This window comes from Pituophis catenifer, unplaced genomic scaffold, assembly GCF_029215685.1.
Source record: "Pituophis catenifer annectens isolate HBS135680 unplaced genomic scaffold, rPitCat1.0.hap2 SCAF_2, whole genome shotgun sequence".
Classification (NCBI taxonomy): Eukaryota; Metazoa; Chordata; class Lepidosauria; order Squamata; family Colubridae; genus Pituophis; species Pituophis catenifer.
The window spans coordinates 125,555,247-125,576,324 of record NW_027256882.1 but is presented as its reverse complement, the minus strand read 5'-3'; the positions used below and the strand labels follow the sequence as shown (position 1 = coordinate 125,576,324).

The window sequence follows — 21,078 nt, the reverse complement described above, 5'->3', positions numbered from 1 at the left end:
GAACTTCTGCCATGAACTGCTTTAAAGGTGATTACCAACACCTTGAATTGCACCTGGAAGCAGACTGGCAGCCAATGAAACTCACAGAGTAGTGATGTTATATGGGCCATTCTTTGGGCCCCAAGAACTACCTGAGCCACCGCACTCTGCACCAGCTGTAGCTTCGAAATGCTCTTCAAACATAGCCCCATATACAGTGTATTACAATAGTCCAATCGTAAGATATCTAGGTCCTGAACAAGAGAACCCAGTGATTCCTGATCCAGGAAAAGCCACAATTGGTGCCCAACGCCGAAAGTTGTGCAAAGAGTCTCCTAGCCACAACTGCCTCCAGCTATTTGGACAGGAGTTGCATGTCCAGGAGAAGTTGTGAACCAGGGTAGTGCCACCTCATCCATATTCAAAGATGACAAAGTCCCAGATATCAGGGCCTCATGTACCCAAAGCCATTCAGTCTTACCAGGATTCAGTTGAAGCCTGTTGTTCCCCATCCAGGCCCCACAGCCTCCAGGCATTGCAAGAGAGCAGCCACAATATCATTTGGGTCACCAGGAGTGACAATATAGAGCTAGGTATTGTCAGAAGACTGCAGATATCTGAACCCATGGTGACATATGATCTCACCCATATGGATTCATATGGAGGATGGAAAGGAATGGAGACAGTACCAAGCCCTGTGGAATGCCACAAGATAATGGCCAACACCGAATGGAACCAGCTTTGAGAAAGGATCTGAACTAGCACTAAACTCTGCCAGTCTGCTGCAGCCCCCATAGCTGACCTAAAAGGATACCATGGTCAATGGTATTGAAAGCCATTGAAAGATCAAGGAGAGCAAGGATCATTATAATACCTCCACTCCACTCTCACCAAATATAAGTGTGACCATTGCTGTTTCTATCCCATAACTAGGCCTGAATCCTGACTGACAAACCTCTAAACCTCTATCCTGACCACAAACCTCTAAAGCTGTTAGGTCACCACATTTTCTGCAACCTTCACCAAAAAAGGAAATTGGATGAAAATTGTCCAAGTGATGGTTTCTTGAGGAGGCCAACCAAGGCCTCCTTAAAAGCCTCCAGAAATATCGCCCCCTCTAGTGACATATTAATCATTGCCTGGACCCACCCACTAGTCACTGCCCTGGAGTGGCACTAGTCACCATCCAGAAGGACAAGGATCTTACTGACAGGTGTTGGCGCTGACAGTGTTGAGGACCCTGTCTACTTCATTCCTTGAAAGATGGACTCCAAGGACCCCTCTCTTGCCTGATCTGATGGACAAGCAGATTTCATCAGGAGGAAGCATCCTTCAAATAACCCAAATAGCTTTTGAATCCTTGTAGGACTTATTGTGTTTTTTTTTTCCATCAGCTTGTTACAGCCTTGAATTCAATACTATAAGCATGATGGATACAAACTACTTTAAACCATGACTTCCAGGAGGGTTACAGAACTACAGGACTCCTGATTCATCACACAATTATAATTTAAATAGTTAATAATTTGATTGAATAAGTTACCGGGATGCTTCTGAAGTAAACTAAATCCAGTTTTCAATTCCCCAAAAGTTTTATAAAGTTTCCAAATCAATATCAAACTGTTTGTGAGGTACTCTCTATCCATCAGGTAATGGAAAGGAATTTTTTTTTCGGTTCATTTATATCCAAGTCTAGTACTGAAAAATTGATTGATGGAATTTCAAAACCACCTCAAGGTAGGTTAGGTTTTACTGTTCGCAGAAAATTAATTTTAACTAATTTAATTAGTTAAATTAATTTAAACTAATTTTACTTTGAAACAGACTCTGTCCTGCTTCACTAATTTTCATGTTTCCTTAACACTTTCACCCATAAGACAAGCTCATTGGTGAAGCTACTCTCCATTTAGTGCCTGGTTTGGTTCAGCCAATCCAGATACTCAGGGGTGGGTTCTACTTATCTTTACTACCGGTTCGCAACGGGGCCACGTACGTGCTTGCATTGCGCATACGCAGAAACATTTTCCTGAGATCAGGGTCAGTGGGCAGGGCCTCCTGCCAGTTTTATTACCGGTTCTATAGAACTGGTGCGAACCAGGGGCAACCCACCACTGCAGATACTCCAATTCTCCATCACGTGAGTATTATTTGCATGTTCCCTTATGAGAAAGAACTGGGCCTTTTCTTACAAGCCAGAGATGATCCCTCAATTTGGTTTATGGAGAATCTTCTCTCATGGATGTTATGAGTCATCTGTTACATTGTTAGGTCAGTAAAAGTATTTGGTCCTTAGGAAGAGGTCAAATTGTATTTTCGATATTCACATTCACTTTTTGAATGTGCCCAGCTTTAGCGATGGCCAAAAAAGACTTTTGATTTGGCCAAAACAGACAATAATTGATTTGGTGACAATAGCACATTCCTCAATTTCTTTCATAAGGATCAGAACAGCACATTTAATAGTTTGGAAACTTCTGGCGATCCAAAATATTTGAAGAATATCCTGAGAGGTCTCAGACTGCCTCTGACTACCACATTTGCTGGTATTTACTTACTACTGAAATTTGAGAGCAAAGAAACCCAGCAGAGAAGTTTTCAAGATTCCAAACAGCCACTGCTTTTGCCACTGCCTGGATGTAGGGTTCCACAGTCACAAAGTCCAGGTCATGTTTTTCACATGTTTACAGCTAGACAGATTTTCGAAATCATTCATCTAGATTTTGCAAGCAGTACTTCTGTGAAACATAAAAATTAGATTATAGCTACAGTGGATATAAAAAGTCTACACACCGCTGTTAAAATGCCAGGTTTTTGAGATGTAAAAAAATCAGGACATTTCAGAATTTTTTTGCCACCTTTAATATAAATATAAAAACTTCTTTTTTATGACCATATAATCCAGGGGTGTCAAACGCAAGGCCTGCAGGCCAAATCAGGCCCGCAGGACACTCAGACCTTGCCCGCAGGGCCACCCTGAAAACAGCGAACGACTGGGCCGTGGTCCCTTGGCCCAGCCCAGATGTGCTGGAGCAGGTCGTCACAGCCAAAAACAGAGCTTAGGAGGACAAGGATTTGGTACTCTCCCTGGTCTCACCTTCCTCCACTGGAGACATTGGATTCCCCAGGCCCACCCTGGCCACCACAGGCACCCCCGATATGAGTAATGTTGAGCTAGCTATGCCCACCTGGCCCCACCCACCCCAGCCATGCCTACCCAGTCCCCCATGGTCAAAGACAACCCCAATGTGACCCTCAATGAAATCAAGTTTGACACCCCTGATGTAATCCCTTAATTCAGAGTAGAGTTGGGGCAGCTGGATGGAGCTGAGTGTTTACTGGCCAGATGCCCTTCCTGACGCAACATGGAGTTTCTAGCAGATAGTTTTATATACCTTATTTATATACTTTTAATATAACATATAAGTTGTATAATTTTAAAGAAACTGAAATCTTTTAGGGTGCAAAATAACAATAAAAAGATAGAATAATGTGGTATGCACACCATCTTATAAGTAAGGATGTGGCTGTGTTCAGAATTAACCAATCATATTCAAACTGAAGGTAAATAGTAATCAGGACACACATCGACCTGAGTACATCAACCCAAAGTTTAGAAATGCAGGTAGTCCTCGACTTACAACAGTTCATTTAGTGATCATTCAAAGTTACAACGGGACTGAAAAATGTGATGTGAACATTTTCTCATAGTTACGACTTTTGCAGCATCCCTCTGAACATGTGATCAAAATTCAGATGCTTGGTCTTACTGGACTTTTGCGAGATAGACAAGAATCGGAGTTATATAGGAGCTGGGACAGATGGTATGCTTGGCTGCAAAAAAAGAAATCTTAAGAAGAATGAAAATATTAACCTTAATGTGAACGTGGGTAAATACTTCCAGGAGTACTGCATGACGATTGAGAATTTTTTTTCTGGTTAAACCTTCCTTTCTTTTGATGAGTTAGCTTAATGGAAGTTTGTACTTTCTCCAGGCAAAAATTGATACTTTAAAACTCTATATGTATTATATTACTCTCTGCAACTCTATCCATATTATTATATTTTTTTCTGTATTTTTTAATAATTTTCAATAAAAAATTAAAAAAAAAATTCAGATGCTTGGCAACTGGTTCATTTGATCACATTCTGCGACCTTCTGTCACGCAAAGTCAGTGGAGGACCGAGATTCACTTAACAACCGGGTTACTAACTTATCAACTGCACTGATTCATTTAACAACTGTGGCAAGAAAGGTTGTAAAATGGGGAAAAACTCACTTAACAAATTTCTCACTTAACAACAGAAATTTTGGGCTCAATTGTGGTTGTAAGTCGAGGACTACCTGTATAGGTGTTTTCCAAACTACAACATGCTCTACCATTAAATATCAACTCTATGGCATTAATACCATCTGTAAATGAGTATTGGGTTGTTTGTTTAGGGCAGGGGTCTGCAATCTTAAACACTCAAAGAGCCATTTGGACCCATTTCCCACAGAAAAGAAAATCCCAGGAGCCACAAAACCCTTCCCTTGCTTGACTACTTCTTGAGCGGCCACAAAACTAGTCTATGTCGTTGAATTAAATGTTCTGTTTTCTTCTGAAATTTTTATTTTCTTGGATTTATCCATGGTTGGCCTACCAGGAATTGAAAAGCTCAATAAATCACATACTGGTGGGGCTCCAGAGCCGCAGGTTGCTGACCCCTGGTTTAGGAAACAAAGTCCTGTCTTGCCTAATGTGCATTGCTAAACAAGACCACACATAATAGGGCCTGGGGTCAAGTCTAACATGGCTTGATGACAAGTTTATTCATTTCTGCAGTTCTCAATTTATGAAATGTGGCCACATGCCCTCTCTTTGCTGTCTCTTATGCAATGGAAGGTTAATTTTCTATGTCATTTCTACTAACACAACTGAGTATTGGCATTTCAGTTCATTAATTCACCTGAATAACGGACTCCCTCAGGGCTCCGTGCTGGCTCCATCTCTATTTAATCTATACATTTCTGATATACCACCCACGATATCAAAAACGTTCTCTTATGCTGATGACCTGGCATTAGCATATAGCCACAAGGACATCGAAGCTACAGAATGCATACTTACAGCCGACCTTACAACTTTGAGCACATACTTCCACCAATGGAGGTTAATCCCAAGTGTAAGTAAAACAGTTACCTCAACAACAAATTGGCAAAAAGAGAACTCAATGTATACCTAAATAACAAACTGCTCCCATACGAGGCAACACCAAAATACCTGGGGGTCACCTTAGACAGGACCCTGTCCTTTAAGAAACATATCCAGAATATGGCTGCCAAGGTTAACAGCAGAAATAACATCCTACAAAAACTATGCGGAACAACTTGGGGAGCTTCAGCCCCAACTCTCCGATGTGCAGCCCTCGGGCTTTGCTACTCTGCAGCGGAATACTGTGCACCTGTATGGATAAACAGCTCACATACAGGACTTATGTTCAACTTAACCATACGATGAGGCTAATTACTGGATGCATAAAATCTACATCTAGTTACTGGTTACCAGTTCTTAGTCACATACTCCCCCCGCACTTATGACGACAAGAAGCTCTCATTCGGGAGTATAGTAAGATCCTGTTAAATTCCTCTCTACCCAAATTCCTGATCTCTTAAGATGCCGATTAAAGTCAAGAAATCCACCAATCTTGACAGCGCGTAAGTTGATGGCCGATCATCAGAGCACCACACAAAAGTGGATGGAGGCATGGAATAGCTGTTCCCCCCAAGATGTCTCCGAGCATATCAGTCCTAGTAGTATACCTCGAGGATTTAGCCTACCCCGACACATATGGGTGACATATAATAGAATTAGAACAACTCATGGAGTGTGTGCTGACTCCCTGTATAAATGGGGAAAGACACCTTCAGCACAATGTGATTGCGGGGCCCCTCGACAGACTATCCAGCATATAGTGAGGGAATGCCCTAACAGAAGGTATCCAGGAGATTCTAGGGACTTCCTCTGCATAACAACGGCAGCTACTGACTGGATCTCCAAACTCGACATTAAACTTTGAAATGTTATTTCTGTTTTCCTTTTAGGTTTTCTTACTGCTTTTTTTATTGTTTTAATTGTTTTTAACCTGTAAAAATGAAGTGTTTTAATACTGTGTGTGACCAGCCATACGCTAAATAAATAAATTCATTAATAAGCCATCAGAATACAACTTCAGTGTTGATCCATAATATTTTTCTACTTTGTAGAATGCCTTGCTGAAGTCTAAGTATATTATGTCCATACTATGTTGCTAGCCTACTAACTATGTTGAAGAATGAAATAAGATTGGTTTGGCATGATCTGTTTTGTTTTGTTGCAGTGCTATGAGCAGCGAGAAATAATGTTTCTATGGTTCAATGTCAATTTTTCATTGGGACTTACATCTGCAGTCCGCTCACTAGTCATTTGATTTATCTAGAAAAAAAGCTAGGCACTTTGATCTTTTGTTATTTCCATTTCTCTGGATTTTTCCTGCCATGTAGAAAATACTCTACATGTACATAGTATGAATGTGAATTGTTAACAAAATGCATATACGGTGTAAATTGGATATTTGTCCAGGAAGAACATGGCAAAAGATTCTCTGCCAGGGAATACTTATCTTCTTTATCTATTTTGTAAACATAAATTGGGATTTCTGTTAAATTGTTTTTAATTTATATTTTCTTACATTGATCCACCCCACCACCACCACCCGCAAAGGAATACTGGGAAATGGGATCCAAATGCTGGATAAGGAACAAAAGCAACACAGGGAGTCAGATAGTTGTTTTCCAGTAGAAGTCCAAAGACCAGGAAACAGTAGTCCGATACCCCGACTGCTTTAAACAAACTTAACCAATGTGTTGGAACATGGCGCAAAACTTCATGGAATTCTGACTCAAAAAACTCAAAAAATGATTTCAACTCTTCTCGTTTGTTTGCAGAATTCGAAAATTCGGCAAAACCTTCAGCACTATATTTTCAATATCAAAAGATAACTGCTTTAATGCATTTTTTGCGCTGTTGTGTAAAATGTGATTATTGCAATGAGCAGCTACAATATTGTCATTTTCCAGCAATAATTTTTGGTAAACAGATTTGTTCACTCCATAATTGACCGATGCATTATCTGCTGAGTAAGCTGAAACATTATTTATTTCCAATTCGTTATCACTAAGAACTCGACACAGCTGATTTTTTATTGATGTAGAATCTTCGAAAGAATCCTCATAAAAGTCTAAAATTTTCACACACAGTCCTTCTTCACAAGTAAAATATTGTGCAACAACGGGATACATTTTGCGATTTCCCTTGTTTGATGCGTCAGTGGAGAGAGAAAATGGAATTCCAGTTTTAAGATCATTGAGAACCAACTCAATAGAAAAAGGATACAAAACCTCATTGACAATAGCTGATGATTTGGTTCTTCCACAAGACATCTTTTTTACAATTTCTGAATCATCAAAAATTTGCTTCATTAACTTAATACCGCAATCTTGAGCCAGGAAAGAAATATGGTGTTTGATCCCATGGTAAGTTTCAGCCATTTCAGCTACAGTCACTTTCTCACTGAAAGACACAAGCTACAATACATTTTAAAAATGTGAACTGTACATAATTTTATAATATATTTTATAAAAATATATAATATATTTTTATTTTAATCTCATCATTAATTTTTTCGGAGAATCGAGTTCAATGGATATTCGATCTTTGTCTCATTCTAACTTATGAAAAAAAGACAAAACGCGATTCTCCTATCCTTATTCTCTTAGACTGTACAGCTTTAGATTACGTACCATTTCATCATAAAGCTTTTGAATAAAAAAAATGTCCTCTATTTTGTGAAAAAAAATAGTGAACATAATGTGAAAAAAGTGGACTGTCCGCTCAAATAGTGGACACCTGGCAACTCTAGTTGATGGTATGATGGGTAAACTGTGGTTTCTGGCAGAGAAGTGGAGACCCTCAAACATTCAACATATGGGCTTCATGCAGTTGGTCTCTGATTTGAGGACAACCTGGTTTAATTCAAATAATTTCAAATTTTAAAAAGCTAGCAGAAAAGAATAAAAGAAGATCAAAGATCAATTTGTTCAAAGAATCACATTGAATTTGAAATATTTTTGAAGAGTATTTTTTTTTATTTTGGTCACCAAAAAGTTTTTAACCATCACCAAATTCTATAATTACAACAAAGATATCCTTGAGGGCATTCTGCATAATGTATCTATGTAAGATTCATGTAACTGGGTTGTTGATTAATTCCATTTTGTAGGCAGAGATTAGATATAGCAAATATTATAGTTCAATCATATACAATACTCAGTCTGTCAGTCTTTTAAACAACCATTAGATAACAACAGAAGATGACTCAATCTCGCATTTAGCCAAAGTGTACAATACAAGATCTTCCTTGTTACCTTCAAATATAGATTAGTCCACAACATCAATTTGCAATAATACTTCTAACTGAGACCCTTGTATGGTTAAATCTCTAGTACAGATTATATATTGAAAGTTTGATGAATTTAGCTTAAGAAAAAAAGCTATTAAGAATTTCAGAAGTATTGTTAATTGTGCCAAAGTATGTACTCAGATAAGAAGTCAGAGTAGCTACCTTTGCTATAAACATTATTATATTTTTATTCCACATCATTGTTAAGATTGCCTTTAAATGTAATAGCCATCCCACATGCTTTATTTGAGTATCTATTAATGTAGATTCTTTCTCCTAATTATTGACCACAAGTGTCCACTGAACGTTTAACAGCTCGTATAAGGGGATATTTATTATTTCTGAAGTCCATATACAAAGACATTACATCCGTATCTTTGGTGTCCCCAACCAGAGAGAAGGTGAAATTCTGGAGCAAAGCACTGAAGAACAGGAAGAGCTCCATCCTAGCCAGGGCCTCCCCTGGACAGGCCCTCTTCCCTACAACAGCAATGAAGAAAACAGAGGTTATTTAGGAAGTACTTGCTGGAATGGTCTCTGATAAAAGACTAACGTGGATCAGGTAAGCATATGAACTTGTAATACAATCTGTTCCAGAGGCTTGTACCTGCTGAGAATGGCATGAAAGCATCCTTTTTCCTGAATTGGCCATTTTCATCCAAAAAATGATTGGGATTGAACTTCTCTGGAGTCTCCCAATGAAGAGGGTCAAAATGTACAGAGGAGAAAACTGGCACAATAGCCACACACTAGAGGGAGAGGAAGAAACTGTCACTAGATGATAATATTTCATATGGAAAAGAAAGTGCCTTTGCTTTGCCTAAAATAAAAACATGCAGAACCTAGCCATCTGCTGAACCTTGGAGAATGAGGAAGAAAGGAATAAATATTTCTTTCAATACATATGTTTTGAGCAATTTACATACATAAATTGCTCTTTTATTCAAACTGCCCCGCATATCAAGGATCTAAGTCGTTCTTTCCTTTCTTCCTTAGAGAACCTTCTTAAATACTTGTATCACCATACCTTGGGAATGGTGTAACCATGGAACTTGATGTCACAAGTTGTTGCCCTTGGAAAGGTTTCAAGGGACCCTTTCTGATATCGCTGAACCTCATGAACAACGGCATTTGTGAAAGGCATCTTCAACCGGTCTTCCATGCTTGGAGTGCGATTTGTACCCACCACCTCATCAATTTCCTGTTGCACTTTAGCTGTGAGAAGAACAGATTGAGATGAGATTGACAGACTTTGTCATGCTGAGCACCTGCAGTCATTTGAATAGAAATATGTCTTCCAAAGCACATTCAGGGAAGACAGTCCTAGTCAGGATAATGGCTCCTCCTCAGAGTCATTTCTCAGTAGAGTAGTGAAAATGGTTCCTGTTTTTCTGGAAATCTATTCATCTAGAATCCAGAAAAAAATGCAGTCTACAGGAACCATTTGCACTACTCAGGTGACCCTGAGGACGCAGATAAACCTCCATGTGCCTCAATGACTCTCTAAAACAGTGTTCCTTAACCTTGGTAGCTTGAAGATGGGTGGACTTCAACTCCTAGAAGCCCAGAATCCCCCCAGCGCTGCTGGCTGGGGGATTCTGGGAGTTGAAGTCCACCCATCTTCAAGCTACCAAGGTTAAGGAACACTGTTTTAGAGAGTCATTGAGGCACATGAAGGTTTATCTGTGTCCTCAGGGTCACCTGAGTGCTGCTGGCTGGGGGATTCTGGGAGTTGAAGTCCACCCATCTTCAAGCTACCAAGGTTGAGAAACACTGCTCTAAAAGGATGCAAATGAGCAGGTGCCTGCAAGGAATATAAATCCTTCTATTCCCCACATCCAATCAGAGCTGAAGAAGCTTCTTGGATGTGAAGTGAAACATCTTCAAAGAAAAAAACAAGAAAGTCCTGAAAAAGCACCTTTGGGACAACCATGACCTCGATGACTGAGAATCTCCGTAATCACTTCTGCCTCTTCCTGATCTAATCAAGACCAATTCACTAGAACTGTCTTCATAAAATCTCAAGATTCAATGGGAAATTCAGTTGTTCTAAGGGCATGTTAGCTAGATTGGGAAATCTAAAAAAAAAAAAAATCTATAAGGAGACAGTGGGAAAACACTTCCCAAATGTTCCTAGGAAAAATGCAGAAATTCAGTTGCAATGAGTTTACTTTAGTCAATTCCATCTTTACTTTCTTTTTTCTTTAAAAAATATGTTTTCTTTAAACACCATCATTACTTTCTTAGCATTAATACTGGCAACCCTAGGAGTACCAACACCTTTATATATTTGTGGGTATTTTTATACCTTGAATGTGTGGCAATTTAGCCATCGCTAGAAGGCTGCAAAGCAAAGCGTGGCTTGTGGTTACTGTCCCAGCAATAAAGAGTCCAAACACAATAATCACAAGATCTTCAAGAGTGTAGATACCCTCAGATGGGTACTGGTCCTAAAAATAAAATGGAAAGATAAACAAAAGAACAAAAAATTCTACTTGAAATTTTTTTTTTTTTTAATTTGATTTATATGCCGCCCTTCTCCGGAGACTCAGGGCGGCTTACAATGCGTTAAGCAATAGCCTTCATCCTTTTGTATATTTTATACAAAGTCAGCTTATTGCCCCCACAAACTGGGTCCTCATTTCACCTACCTTAGAAAGGATGGAAGGCTGAGTCAACCTTGAGCCTTGGAGAGATTCGAACCAGCAGAAATTGCAGGCAGCTGTGTTAATGACAGGGTGCACTAAACCCCTGTACTATCAAGGCCCTTGAAATAAACTAATTCATGAAACTCTTCATAGTGTCTCTTTCAATTAAGGGAAATGTAATTCAGCCAGGGTGACTTTAGAATATACTGTATAGAAAAGGTCTTCAATTCTAAGGTATTTCTGGAATCACTATTTCATGCAGAGGAAGAAATAGCTTGCCTATCTGATCTACCCATCAAATATTTACCACAAGAATTGATACTCTAGTTTTGACTAATGTTGTTGGAGCTGGCCTAAGCAATTCCTAAGGTGTATGCTTGGAAAAGAGAATTGAATCTGTTCCATAGAAATTTATTTGTTACATCTGACAGACTAATCCTAATAGAAATTGCTTCTACAAGAGGATTCTAGAAAACACTGCTTAATTATCTTTATATCACCTATTGTGATTGTAGATCTCTAAAGAAATACCTTCTAAAATTTAAATTAGCATGGGAAGAAAATACTTATTTATACTTATACTCATTTTTTGAAGGAGAATTCTGCTGTTTTAAAGTTAACAGAGTTCATTTCTATTGTTTGACCTAATTTTCAGAATTGAATGGATACCTTTAGCAACAATTATACCTGGAGTAGTAATATATGCCACAAATGGCAATGAATGGGGGGGGGTATGGATAAATATTTCCATACTTCTTCATATACGATGAACTAGTTCCATCTTGGATGCATAATAGAGATATTTAAACAGTTATGCAGATATGGTATTTATACCTACCTTCTCCAGTCTAAGAAGGAAGCAATCGATATAGTCACGCAGGTTCTGGGGATCCAATGTCTTTTGGTGCAAATCCACATTCTCACGGACATAATCAAGGACACTGTCAATCTCAGCAAAAATGTTTTTGTGTGGCCCAGGAAAGAATTCCACTATTTTCGGAAATGTATTGTATACCTGTTATAGAGTTCACATTAAATACTATAGCTGATTAGACCTTTATGGTGGAGGATTAATACCCCAAATATTCAGAGAATAGCTTTCACTCGGATATTGTTACTCTGATACTCTGTCAAGGGATTCTCCCACTGCTTTCCTAGCCTCCCTTATCTCTTCTACAAAGGGATAATGGTGAAAATGGCCAAAGTCCTCCAAGAGACAAAGATAGAAACTGGCTGTGTGCATAAAGATAGGGGGGCTGTCTAACAATTCCATGATAAGAAGAGATATATCTGTCCAGAATCTGACATGGCCAAAAGGAGTTACGAGAGAAGGAAATGGTTCCCTACGAAATAAAGGAGAGATTTTGCTGGCAACCAATTTATGCTTGGATGTCTAGATTTGCCTTCTCCTGCTTAGTAGCTCATCAAATCTAATCTTTACATTTCTGACTTCGACATTTGCACTCACAAACACACTACTAATTAAAATGGGGGTTCATGACAAGAAGAGGATCAGGTAGATTAACATACCAGTCCTAAGAAACTAACAGAGTGTCGTAGTTGAGACTCAATAATCCTCTGGTTCTCTATGAAGGTTTTATCTTTGTAATCAAATCGATTGCCAAAAACGACTGCACAGATCACATTAGAAACAGCACTTGCAAAAATTCTTCTCGGGTCAAAAGGCTGCCCTGAAGGAAAAAAAAGACCACAGATGTTTATGAGTGGGAATGTGGATCTTCCCTTTGTCAAATCTCACCTCAAAACTGCAAAAGAAAGTGATTCAGTTCAGAGAAATTATAATTATTATTCTTTTCCCTCTTTTCTAAGAATGGAATATAAACACACTATCAAAATCCTGTAACCACTTTGACCTTGTTACCACTAGAATTTCTTCACAAACTTATTGCTGTCTTCTTCAGTCAAGAAGTGTTTTCTCGCTCCTTCCTTTGCATTTTCCTGCTCATGGCTGTTTTTTCCACCTTGTCCCTTCCGGTTTTCATCTCTTCAAAGGTTCTGCCTTCTGTTTTAACTGAGCTCTCATGTCACACCCTCCCTTCCTCCTTCTAAACTCACTCTTTTCCTGTTTTCTTTCTATATTTCTTTAAATAATATCATTTACTAGTCATTCCATTATTTCTCTCTTCTTATTCCAGAGGTTTGTCCATTAAAGATTATATTCAAAGGTGCCAAACTCAAGGCCCAGGAGCCAGATCTGGCCTGCGGTGTGATTATATCTGGCCTGCACAGCCGCTCTGGAAACAGCAAAGTAAGCACCCCTTACTTCAGATCCACGGTGCCTTTCAGTTCTCCACCCTCATGCAAACTCCCCATTTCATTTCTGCCTTTTAATTACCTATCTACCTTTGCTGGCTGCTGATTTTGCCTGGTGTTTAATATAGTTTAATATAGCATTACGTTTAAGTGATTTTTACAAGAAACCTTTTGCTTCTTTTTTAAGTTTTAACCAAGCACACTGTTACCTCCATCCCTCTCTCCTTCTAACATACCGAAATATTTTTTTTTAAATCCAATACACTTTTTTTGCTATTTATTTTTTAGCGCCATCCAGAAGAGACATGGCCACAAGGATGGCTTTCAAAGCTGCTTCAACTCCCTGAATAAATTCTATTTGTGGCCCTTTAATTCAAATCCATGTTGCCTTACAGATCTCTGTCCTTTACAGAACCTATTCTTATGTGTGTGTTCCTTACCTTCCTTAGTTTACCTGTCCATTAAGTTTTTTGCTGGTTTCTGAATTGGTTTGATATGTGTTACTGCATCCAGCCTAACATTTCACTAGTTTTGGCCAAAGTTCTAATTTTATAAAACCATAATTACCTCCATTAAACAACTTCCTAGTATTTCTGATCTCTCAGTGCTGCAGCTACAGTAAGATTTCAGTACTTCTTGGCAAGGTTGTAATTTTATTAAGCCAAAAGCTGACATTGGATAGAAAAGAGGGAGAAACAGCTCTATTACTTTTCCCTTTGCTTCTGAACAATACTGAGAAAATAAAAGGGAGGGGGGGCATTCACTGCCTATCTAAATTTTTCTTTATTTTGTGTATTTAAGTGCAGAGGATTTGAGTTTAAGTTTACAATCTAGTTTTCCTGCAACGTCACATAATACAACAAATCCTTTTCAGATTCTTTTTTTTAACCTTTTGTGGTAGCCATTTCCTCCACCAGACAAAGGGCTTCCTCCTGCACCCTCTCAGACATTCTTTTCTTCCCCATCCCAAAATCTCGCAAAGTAGACAGTGTGAACCGTCGCAGTTCCCTCCATTTCTTCTCATCAGTAGTGGTCAGACCTGAAACCAAGGACACAGTAAACAGATCACAATGTTATATCAGTTCTCAAATTTTGCAGAAGGGAAAAAAAATTATACATTACAATTTTCCCCACACCATTTTTAAAGTAAACAAGCCTTTGTGCTTGAATTACTAATTAGATGAACTGCACAGTTTTCATCTATTCATTCTTGGGTGCTTTCATATTAAGAGAAGAATGAATGAGGTTGTGGAAATCATGTCACAAGTTACTATAAGTGTGATATGGATAGGGACAGGTCCCTAGACCAGTCATGGACAGAATTCTATACTAAGATGCAATTGTCAGTAAGCAGAGAAAAATGGGAGTTGCTTCAGTTCGGGTATTTTTGTATAGTAGAGGTTTTGTTCACAAAAAAGAAGTAACTTCCAATTGCTCTCTTACTTGGTTGTTCCAGTATGTATCATCAAGTCACTGTCAATTATAAGCAACCACATAGAGTTTGTCCATTACAACCTTTCTCCAACCTAGTTCTTGAGGATTTTGATATACTTGTCATCATTGTAACTAATTCCATCATCTCTCCTTCCTATCGCATTTCCCACAATTACATCTGTCTCTAGAGAGCTAGGCCATTGCACAATCTTTCTGAAATATGATCATTTGAGTCTAGTCATTTCTGCTTTGAGTGAAAATTTTGGACTGATTTGTTCAATGATTTGTTTTCTTGGGTATCCATGATATTCTCAAGAGTTTTCTCTGGAATCTTCTCTGGAATCTTCTTCAACATCAAAGTTTAAAGGCATCAATATTTTCTCTATCCTGCTTCTTCAAAATCCAAACTATTTTGAAGGTACAGGAAATTGATATTCAACATTAATTCGGATAACATAAGCCAAAAAGTGTCTTCGTTGGTAAACCATTTTGTATGTCTTCCCAAAGGACCAATCTAGAGGTCAAATTATTGTTATTGTTTGTTGTTGTTGCTGTTATTTTGCATGTAATGACAATCTGAACAGACTTGAGAAGTGACTAGTGGAAAGGAAAAGGTGAAAAAACATTTTTTTCCTTTTTCAAGAAGCATGATCAAATCTACATCTTTACAAGACATTTCAAGTGAATCATTCACAACTATCAATATTATTAATGGCGTTCAGATAATTTGTACAGAACATTAAAGAAAAACAATAACTAATAAGGAAATGAAAAAGGATCAACCTTTATTTTGGAACATTCGCCTATGAGCAGCCATTTTAGTTCGCCCACCAAATTCTTCTGAATGATCTACTAAAGCATCTTTTACTATGTTGTACCCACAAAGAGCAATCATTGGTTTTGATCCATTCCAGACAGTAAATACAGGTCCATATTTATCAGCAAGCTAAGGGTAGAATTAGATGAAAATTCAGTTAATTAGGTGACAAAGCATTTTTGGTTAAATTATTATAAAGTATTTTTGAAATGCTTCTTAAATTTGCCAGAGCTTCAATAACTTTTAATATCTACAAAATACGTCAGTATGATTATGATCCAATGCATGGCATTTATCTCCTAGTTGGTGAGTGACTGACCATGTTATATAGGCCTTCATGGGTATCTATGGATTGGAGAACCTAGCTTGCAGAGAATAACTTGAGTTGCTCCAGATAAAATTGTGCTTTGGTTATACTTCTAACTTACTAGCACAAAAGGACTAAAATGCAGAAGTTCTATTTTTACTATTAACAAAAAAAGTTATGTGTTGCAAAGGTAAAACTAAGACTGAAAACTGTTTTGATGAGAACTTCTTAAAGTTGGTCAAGTTATTATTTGCTATGTCAAGGACAGGCCTTGGGACTTCTGGTGAAGATAACCAACTGATAACACACCTTAATTCATTTCTTAATCACGTTTAATGACTATTAATCTTTATTAAGCTAGAAGAGACTTTCTTTAGCCACAGCCTGTTATTCTTTTTTGAAGATCTGTGCCATTTTGGGGATTTCTTTATTGTTAAACAGCAAGGAAGAAATATACTGAAGGCAAGCTAAAATAAAGAAGTGTGGAGTCATCTTTTTTAAAACAGACATTTTTAATAACCCTAGGCTTTGACCAAGATAGGCAAATAGTCATTAATAGAATAAAAGACATGGAATTCCATTCAGAAATAAATAGGATGCCTCTCCACAGTATTAAGCAGAATTAAACAGGATGTGTGGGAATCATCAGGATATTTAAAGGACCTGATTTTCTTAAAATATAGAATAGCATTCTTCAGAGCCAGATTTAATATCCTCCCCTCAGCACTCCTCCAGGACAGATATAATAAGACCCCAATAGCGGACAGAGTATGTATATGTGGTAAAGGAGAAGTCGAAGATAGCACACATATCTTATTGCACTGTGAGTTATACAGTGCTTTTAGGTCAATTCATATTCTCCCCTTACTAGAGAGATTACCAGGGAGGGCAGACAATTTCAATGTACACTATCTCCTCCGGGACACAAACCTGGATACTACGCTTGCAGTAGCAAAATTCTGTGCTGCTGCAAAGACCATAAGGAAAAATTTGGTTACAGGACTAAAGATGTTTTCTTGTACCAATTTTTCATAGATATCTTGAACAATTTTTAGAGAATCTATATTTATACAAGTACTTATCCACTTATCCATCAGGTACATATGGGCACTATGCAAACTGTTTGATACAATGTATGTTATTGTTATGGATGTTATTATTTACTATTGCTATTGGTATTACCTTTTAATATTCTTGTAAATAGATTGTTGTCTTTTGCTGGTCTATGAACGAAATAAACTTTATATATATTCTAACTTTGATGGCGAAATATAAAAGTAGAAAGTTGTGGTTCTAGATTCCCATTTTTAAGTGACTTGTCTATTTTGCTGTGGGTGGTTAAAACTGTCTGATTTTTATGAATCCTGATTGGCCAGCAATTTTTAAGTGACATAAAAAAAAGCCCTACTCTTTGACTAAAGAAGTAGTTAAGAAGATGGAGGAACAAATTATTAGAGATGTATTTGAAAAATTCTTAAATAAAAGAGATCAGCTATGTTCCAAGGATGTTAAAATAAAACTGTTTAAACTACTTCAGAGATGCAATTATGTGCAGAAAATTACCAAACCATGCAGGCAATTTCACAAGTAGCTGACAATGTAAAGGAGTCCATTGCAATTTTGGAATATAAATCTGACACCAATCTTTATTATGATGGTTTTAATATAAACCTCCCAACACAATTGAAAGAAGAGTTTCAAGAAAATCTGCAATTTTCAAGAGGACAAGTTTGGGGCTTTTTCATCATTGATACTAACAAGGTTGAGAAATCCTTGAGAAAAAGAGAAGTTTATAATTACTTGATGGACATTCCAGAGAAGAAAAAGGGTTTTATTCTATGAAGATAAACTGGAAGGAGTGATTTAAACTTAATGAGTCTATTGGAATCAGGATGGATTTTTACCTGTTTGATATTTGTAACTGAAAGAAAGCTTTAATATAAATGGGTTTGAAAATGCTTAATGCTTAAGTTATTCCTATAGCTTGTAAAATATTACTGAAAGTGTATTGGAGGGTATCTATGTAAAGAGGCAATTAAATAAAAAGATGTATTAACTTAAAGAAAAGTTTAGCCTCTGAAAATGGATGTATAAAAAAGGAAAAAATTATTCTACAAGGATAATTTGGAGGGAATGATTTAAATTTAATAAAATAATTGGAGTTAGTTGGGTTTTTATTGGTTTGATCTATGTAATTAAAAGAAAGCTCTAATGCAGTTTGTGCTTTGTGTTTATAAATGAGTTTGAAAATTGTTTTTTCTTTTATATATGATTTTTGAGTAATATTTAAAGCTTGTGAAATATTACTGAAAGCAAATTTTAAAGTATGTATGTTAAGAGGAAATTTTTAAAAAGATGTATTAGAGCTTACTGGTTTTAGAAATGTTTTTATAGAAAAGTTTAACATTTTAAAATGGATGGGAAAAAGTGCTTTTTTCCCTTTAAAAGTTAAAGAATTTGAAAGGATATAATGAATTTTCTGAATATAAATGGTGATAGTTTACAAAGATTATTAAATGCAAACAGAAATATTACTAAACAGAGAGTTGGAAGGGACCTTGAAGGTCTTCTAGTCCAACCCCCTGCTCAGGCAGAAAACCCTATACCAGGGGTGTCAAACTTGTGACCCATAGGCCAGATGATCATGTGCTGGCCATGTCCATCCCCAGTTTAGCAAAGGGGGGGAAGTTGTGATACATCATGTGACAACAATGTGTCATCGCAAGTTTGACACCCCTGTACCACTTTAGACAAACTTCCAGTGTTGGAGCATTCACAACTTTTGGAGTCAAGTTTTTCCACTGATTAATTGTTCTGTCAGGAAATTTCTCCTTATTTCTTGGTTGCTTCTCTCCTTGATTAGTTTCCATCCATTGTTTCTTGTCCTGCCTTCAGACGCGTTGGAGAACAGATTGACTCCCTCTTCTTTGTGGCAGCCCCTGAGGTATTGGAACACTGCTATCATGTCTCCCCTGGTCCTTCTTTTCATTAAACTAGACATACCCAGTTCCTGCAACTGTTCTTCATATGTTTTAGCTTCCAGTCCCCTGACCATCTTCGTTGCTCTTTTCTGCACTTTGCACTACTTCCACAGCAAGGAAGAGAAAGCAGAGATGGTTAAATTGATTGCTTTGTTCAAAGAAGATAATATATTTAATTATGTTACTTTTATTTGGAAATAAATTCTGGATTTTGTCCCTATGATGAAAGAAAATGAAACTTTGATTTTGGTTTTGCTGATTAGGTAAATTTGTTGTTATAGAAATGGCTAGTGTATACTAATGTGCAAAAGTAAAAAAGTTAAAGAGGATGCAATCTTGTTATCTTATACTGTGCTTAAAAGAGTTGGAAGTCAATGCTTTTTTTTTCCCCCTTTAACCTCGCATTTTCTCTTCCCTTCACTTTTTCCTTCCTCTAGTTGCCCATTATTTTTATTTTCCTTTGTATTTTATATTTTGATAAACTAATAAAAAATTGAAACAGAAAAGGAATAGGCACAGGTTGAACTGACTTTTCAAAATGTAAGAATTATCTTTCTCTAATGCTCAAAAGTCTTCCATTGATGTATTTGGTTCATGCATTAGGAGCTGTGGTGGCACAGTGGTTAGAATGCAGTACTGCAGGTTACTTCTGCTGACTGCCAGCTGCCTGCAATTTGGCTCAAGGTTGACTCAGCCTTCCATCTTTCTGAGGTGGTAAAATGAGGACCCAGATTGTTGGGGGCAATATGCTGACTCTGTAAACCAGTAGAGAGGGCTGTAAAGCACTGTGAAACAGTATGTTAGTCTAAGAGCTATTGCTATAAATAAAGAAATCCATAAGGACAGGCCATGACAAAATGGACTCAGAAGAAAAGGAAAGAAGTGAAAAAGCTAAGAGTATTGCAAAAGTATTGCAAAAAGAAAAATTGACATATTTCATAACATTCAGTAACATTTACAGTAGATCAATTTCCCAAAAGCCTGAATGGAAAGTGGATATAAGGAAAGAATATATAGGAGTACTTCAAACAATTGGAAGGAATTACGTATATTACAGAGGGTCACTGAAGTAGAAGTGTACTAATAGGCCGTTTGTTTTTTTTACAAAAAAAAAGGTTACAGATGAAAAAACTGCATGGAAGAGAATAATTGATCCATTTGAAGGATAGAAACAGGAACAAAATGCTACCATTCATGAAGATAAACCATCTCTGGTAACCTAAGTGGGCTTCAAGGGACTGGATTTCCCTAATACTGTAGGAAAGAGTTTGTGTTTCTGTATGCCTTTGTTGGCATCTAGTGATCATCTGATTTTTGCAGCCCAGATGAGGTTTATTAGGACAGAAGTTGTATCTGTATTTCAGCAGCCTGGAATCAAACAGGGTAGCTAGAGGATGAGGAGGTTTCGGTGAATTTGATGCTAATTCAAATGATACAAATTTGAGGCTCATAGATTTATTTTTCTAACATTTTTCTTGTTACTATATATTTTAATGAACTTTGAAACCTCCACTGCAGTTTTATCAGATTGTTACAAGGTGACTTTATACTATAATTCACATTGAAGATACACATGAGCCCCAAATAAAATGGGTTGTTTATAGAGTAAATCAAACTAATACAATTAAAGAAGGTATAGGTATCTTTCAAAGTAATCATCAGAAACTTGGAAGAGGTACAATAGTTAACTAGCCTTACCTTTTGATAATGTTTATACAAAGGTAGTACATCTCGCTGAAAGAGGTTCCCCAGAATAGGCCATGGAGTAGGTCCAGGGGGCAGCTGCCCTTTTTTCTTGTACATTTTGAAAGATGAGATAAGGGTGAAAAATATACAGAGAAGAAGCAGAACTCCTGTCCATGTCAGCTCCATCCTCTTCTGAGTTCTTTTCCTTTTCAAAATGCCTAGAAACTGTTTAAATGAGACAAGATTGACAGAAGAAATCTAACTGGAGCCCCAATCACATTTAACTAACGTATTTTCTCTAATCCTTTTTTTTTAAATCAATGTGTTCTTTTATTGCTATCAATGCAGGGTAATTATTTACTAACATCTCTACCTTTGGACTCTGGGTTCAAATAAGTTCTTGTTTTTGTACATTTGATGCAACAATATGGAGTATATATAAATTGGGTTGAAAACATGGACATTTGCCTTTTA

General features: G+C 37.3%; 1 protein-coding gene across 4 annotated transcripts; it reads right to left on the bottom strand.

Annotated features, from left to right (window-relative positions):
• Positions 1–6,645: 6,645 nt before the first annotated feature.
• On the bottom strand, positions 6,646–20,867 carry LOC139312562 (cytochrome P450 2C14-like). Of its 4 annotated transcripts, none has more exons than XM_070937460.1 (10): positions 20,617–20,867; positions 15,597–15,759; positions 14,269–14,418; positions 12,636–12,796; positions 11,944–12,120; positions 10,766–10,907; positions 9,485–9,672; positions 9,065–9,206; positions 8,825–8,937; positions 6,649–7,582 (listed from the first exon to the last, which is right to left on the bottom strand). In XM_070937460.1, exons 1-10 carry the CDS (start codon positions 20,788–20,790, stop codon positions 6,920–6,922), a joined length of 2,073 nt encoding a protein of 690 aa, XP_070793561.1. In that variant the 5' UTR covers positions 20,791–20,867; the 3' UTR covers positions 6,649–6,919. The 4 variants fall into 4 exon arrangements, with proteins under 4 accessions (XP_070793562.1, XP_070793561.1, XP_070793564.1 ...); XM_070937462.1 differs by having other exon boundaries at positions 7,488–7,568; XM_070937461.1 differs by lacking the exon at positions 9,065–9,206 and having other exon boundaries at positions 6,646–7,568.
• Positions 20,868–21,078: the final 211 nt, after the last annotated feature.

Excerpts from the sequence above, each read along its gene's own strand:
- LOC139312562 (XM_070937460.1), bottom strand. The coding sequence starts at position 20,790 with ATGGAGCTGACATGGACAGGAGTTCTGCTTCTTCTCTGTATATTTTTC. Across the intron at positions 15,760-20,616 it reads TGTATAAACATTATCAAAAG|CTTGCTGATAAATATGGACC; the intron begins GTAAGGCTAGTT and ends TTCTACCCTTAG. Across the intron at positions 12,121-12,635 it reads CTGTTAGTTTCTTAGGACTG|GTATACAATACATTTCCGAA; the intron begins GTATGTTAATCT and ends ACTCTATAACAG.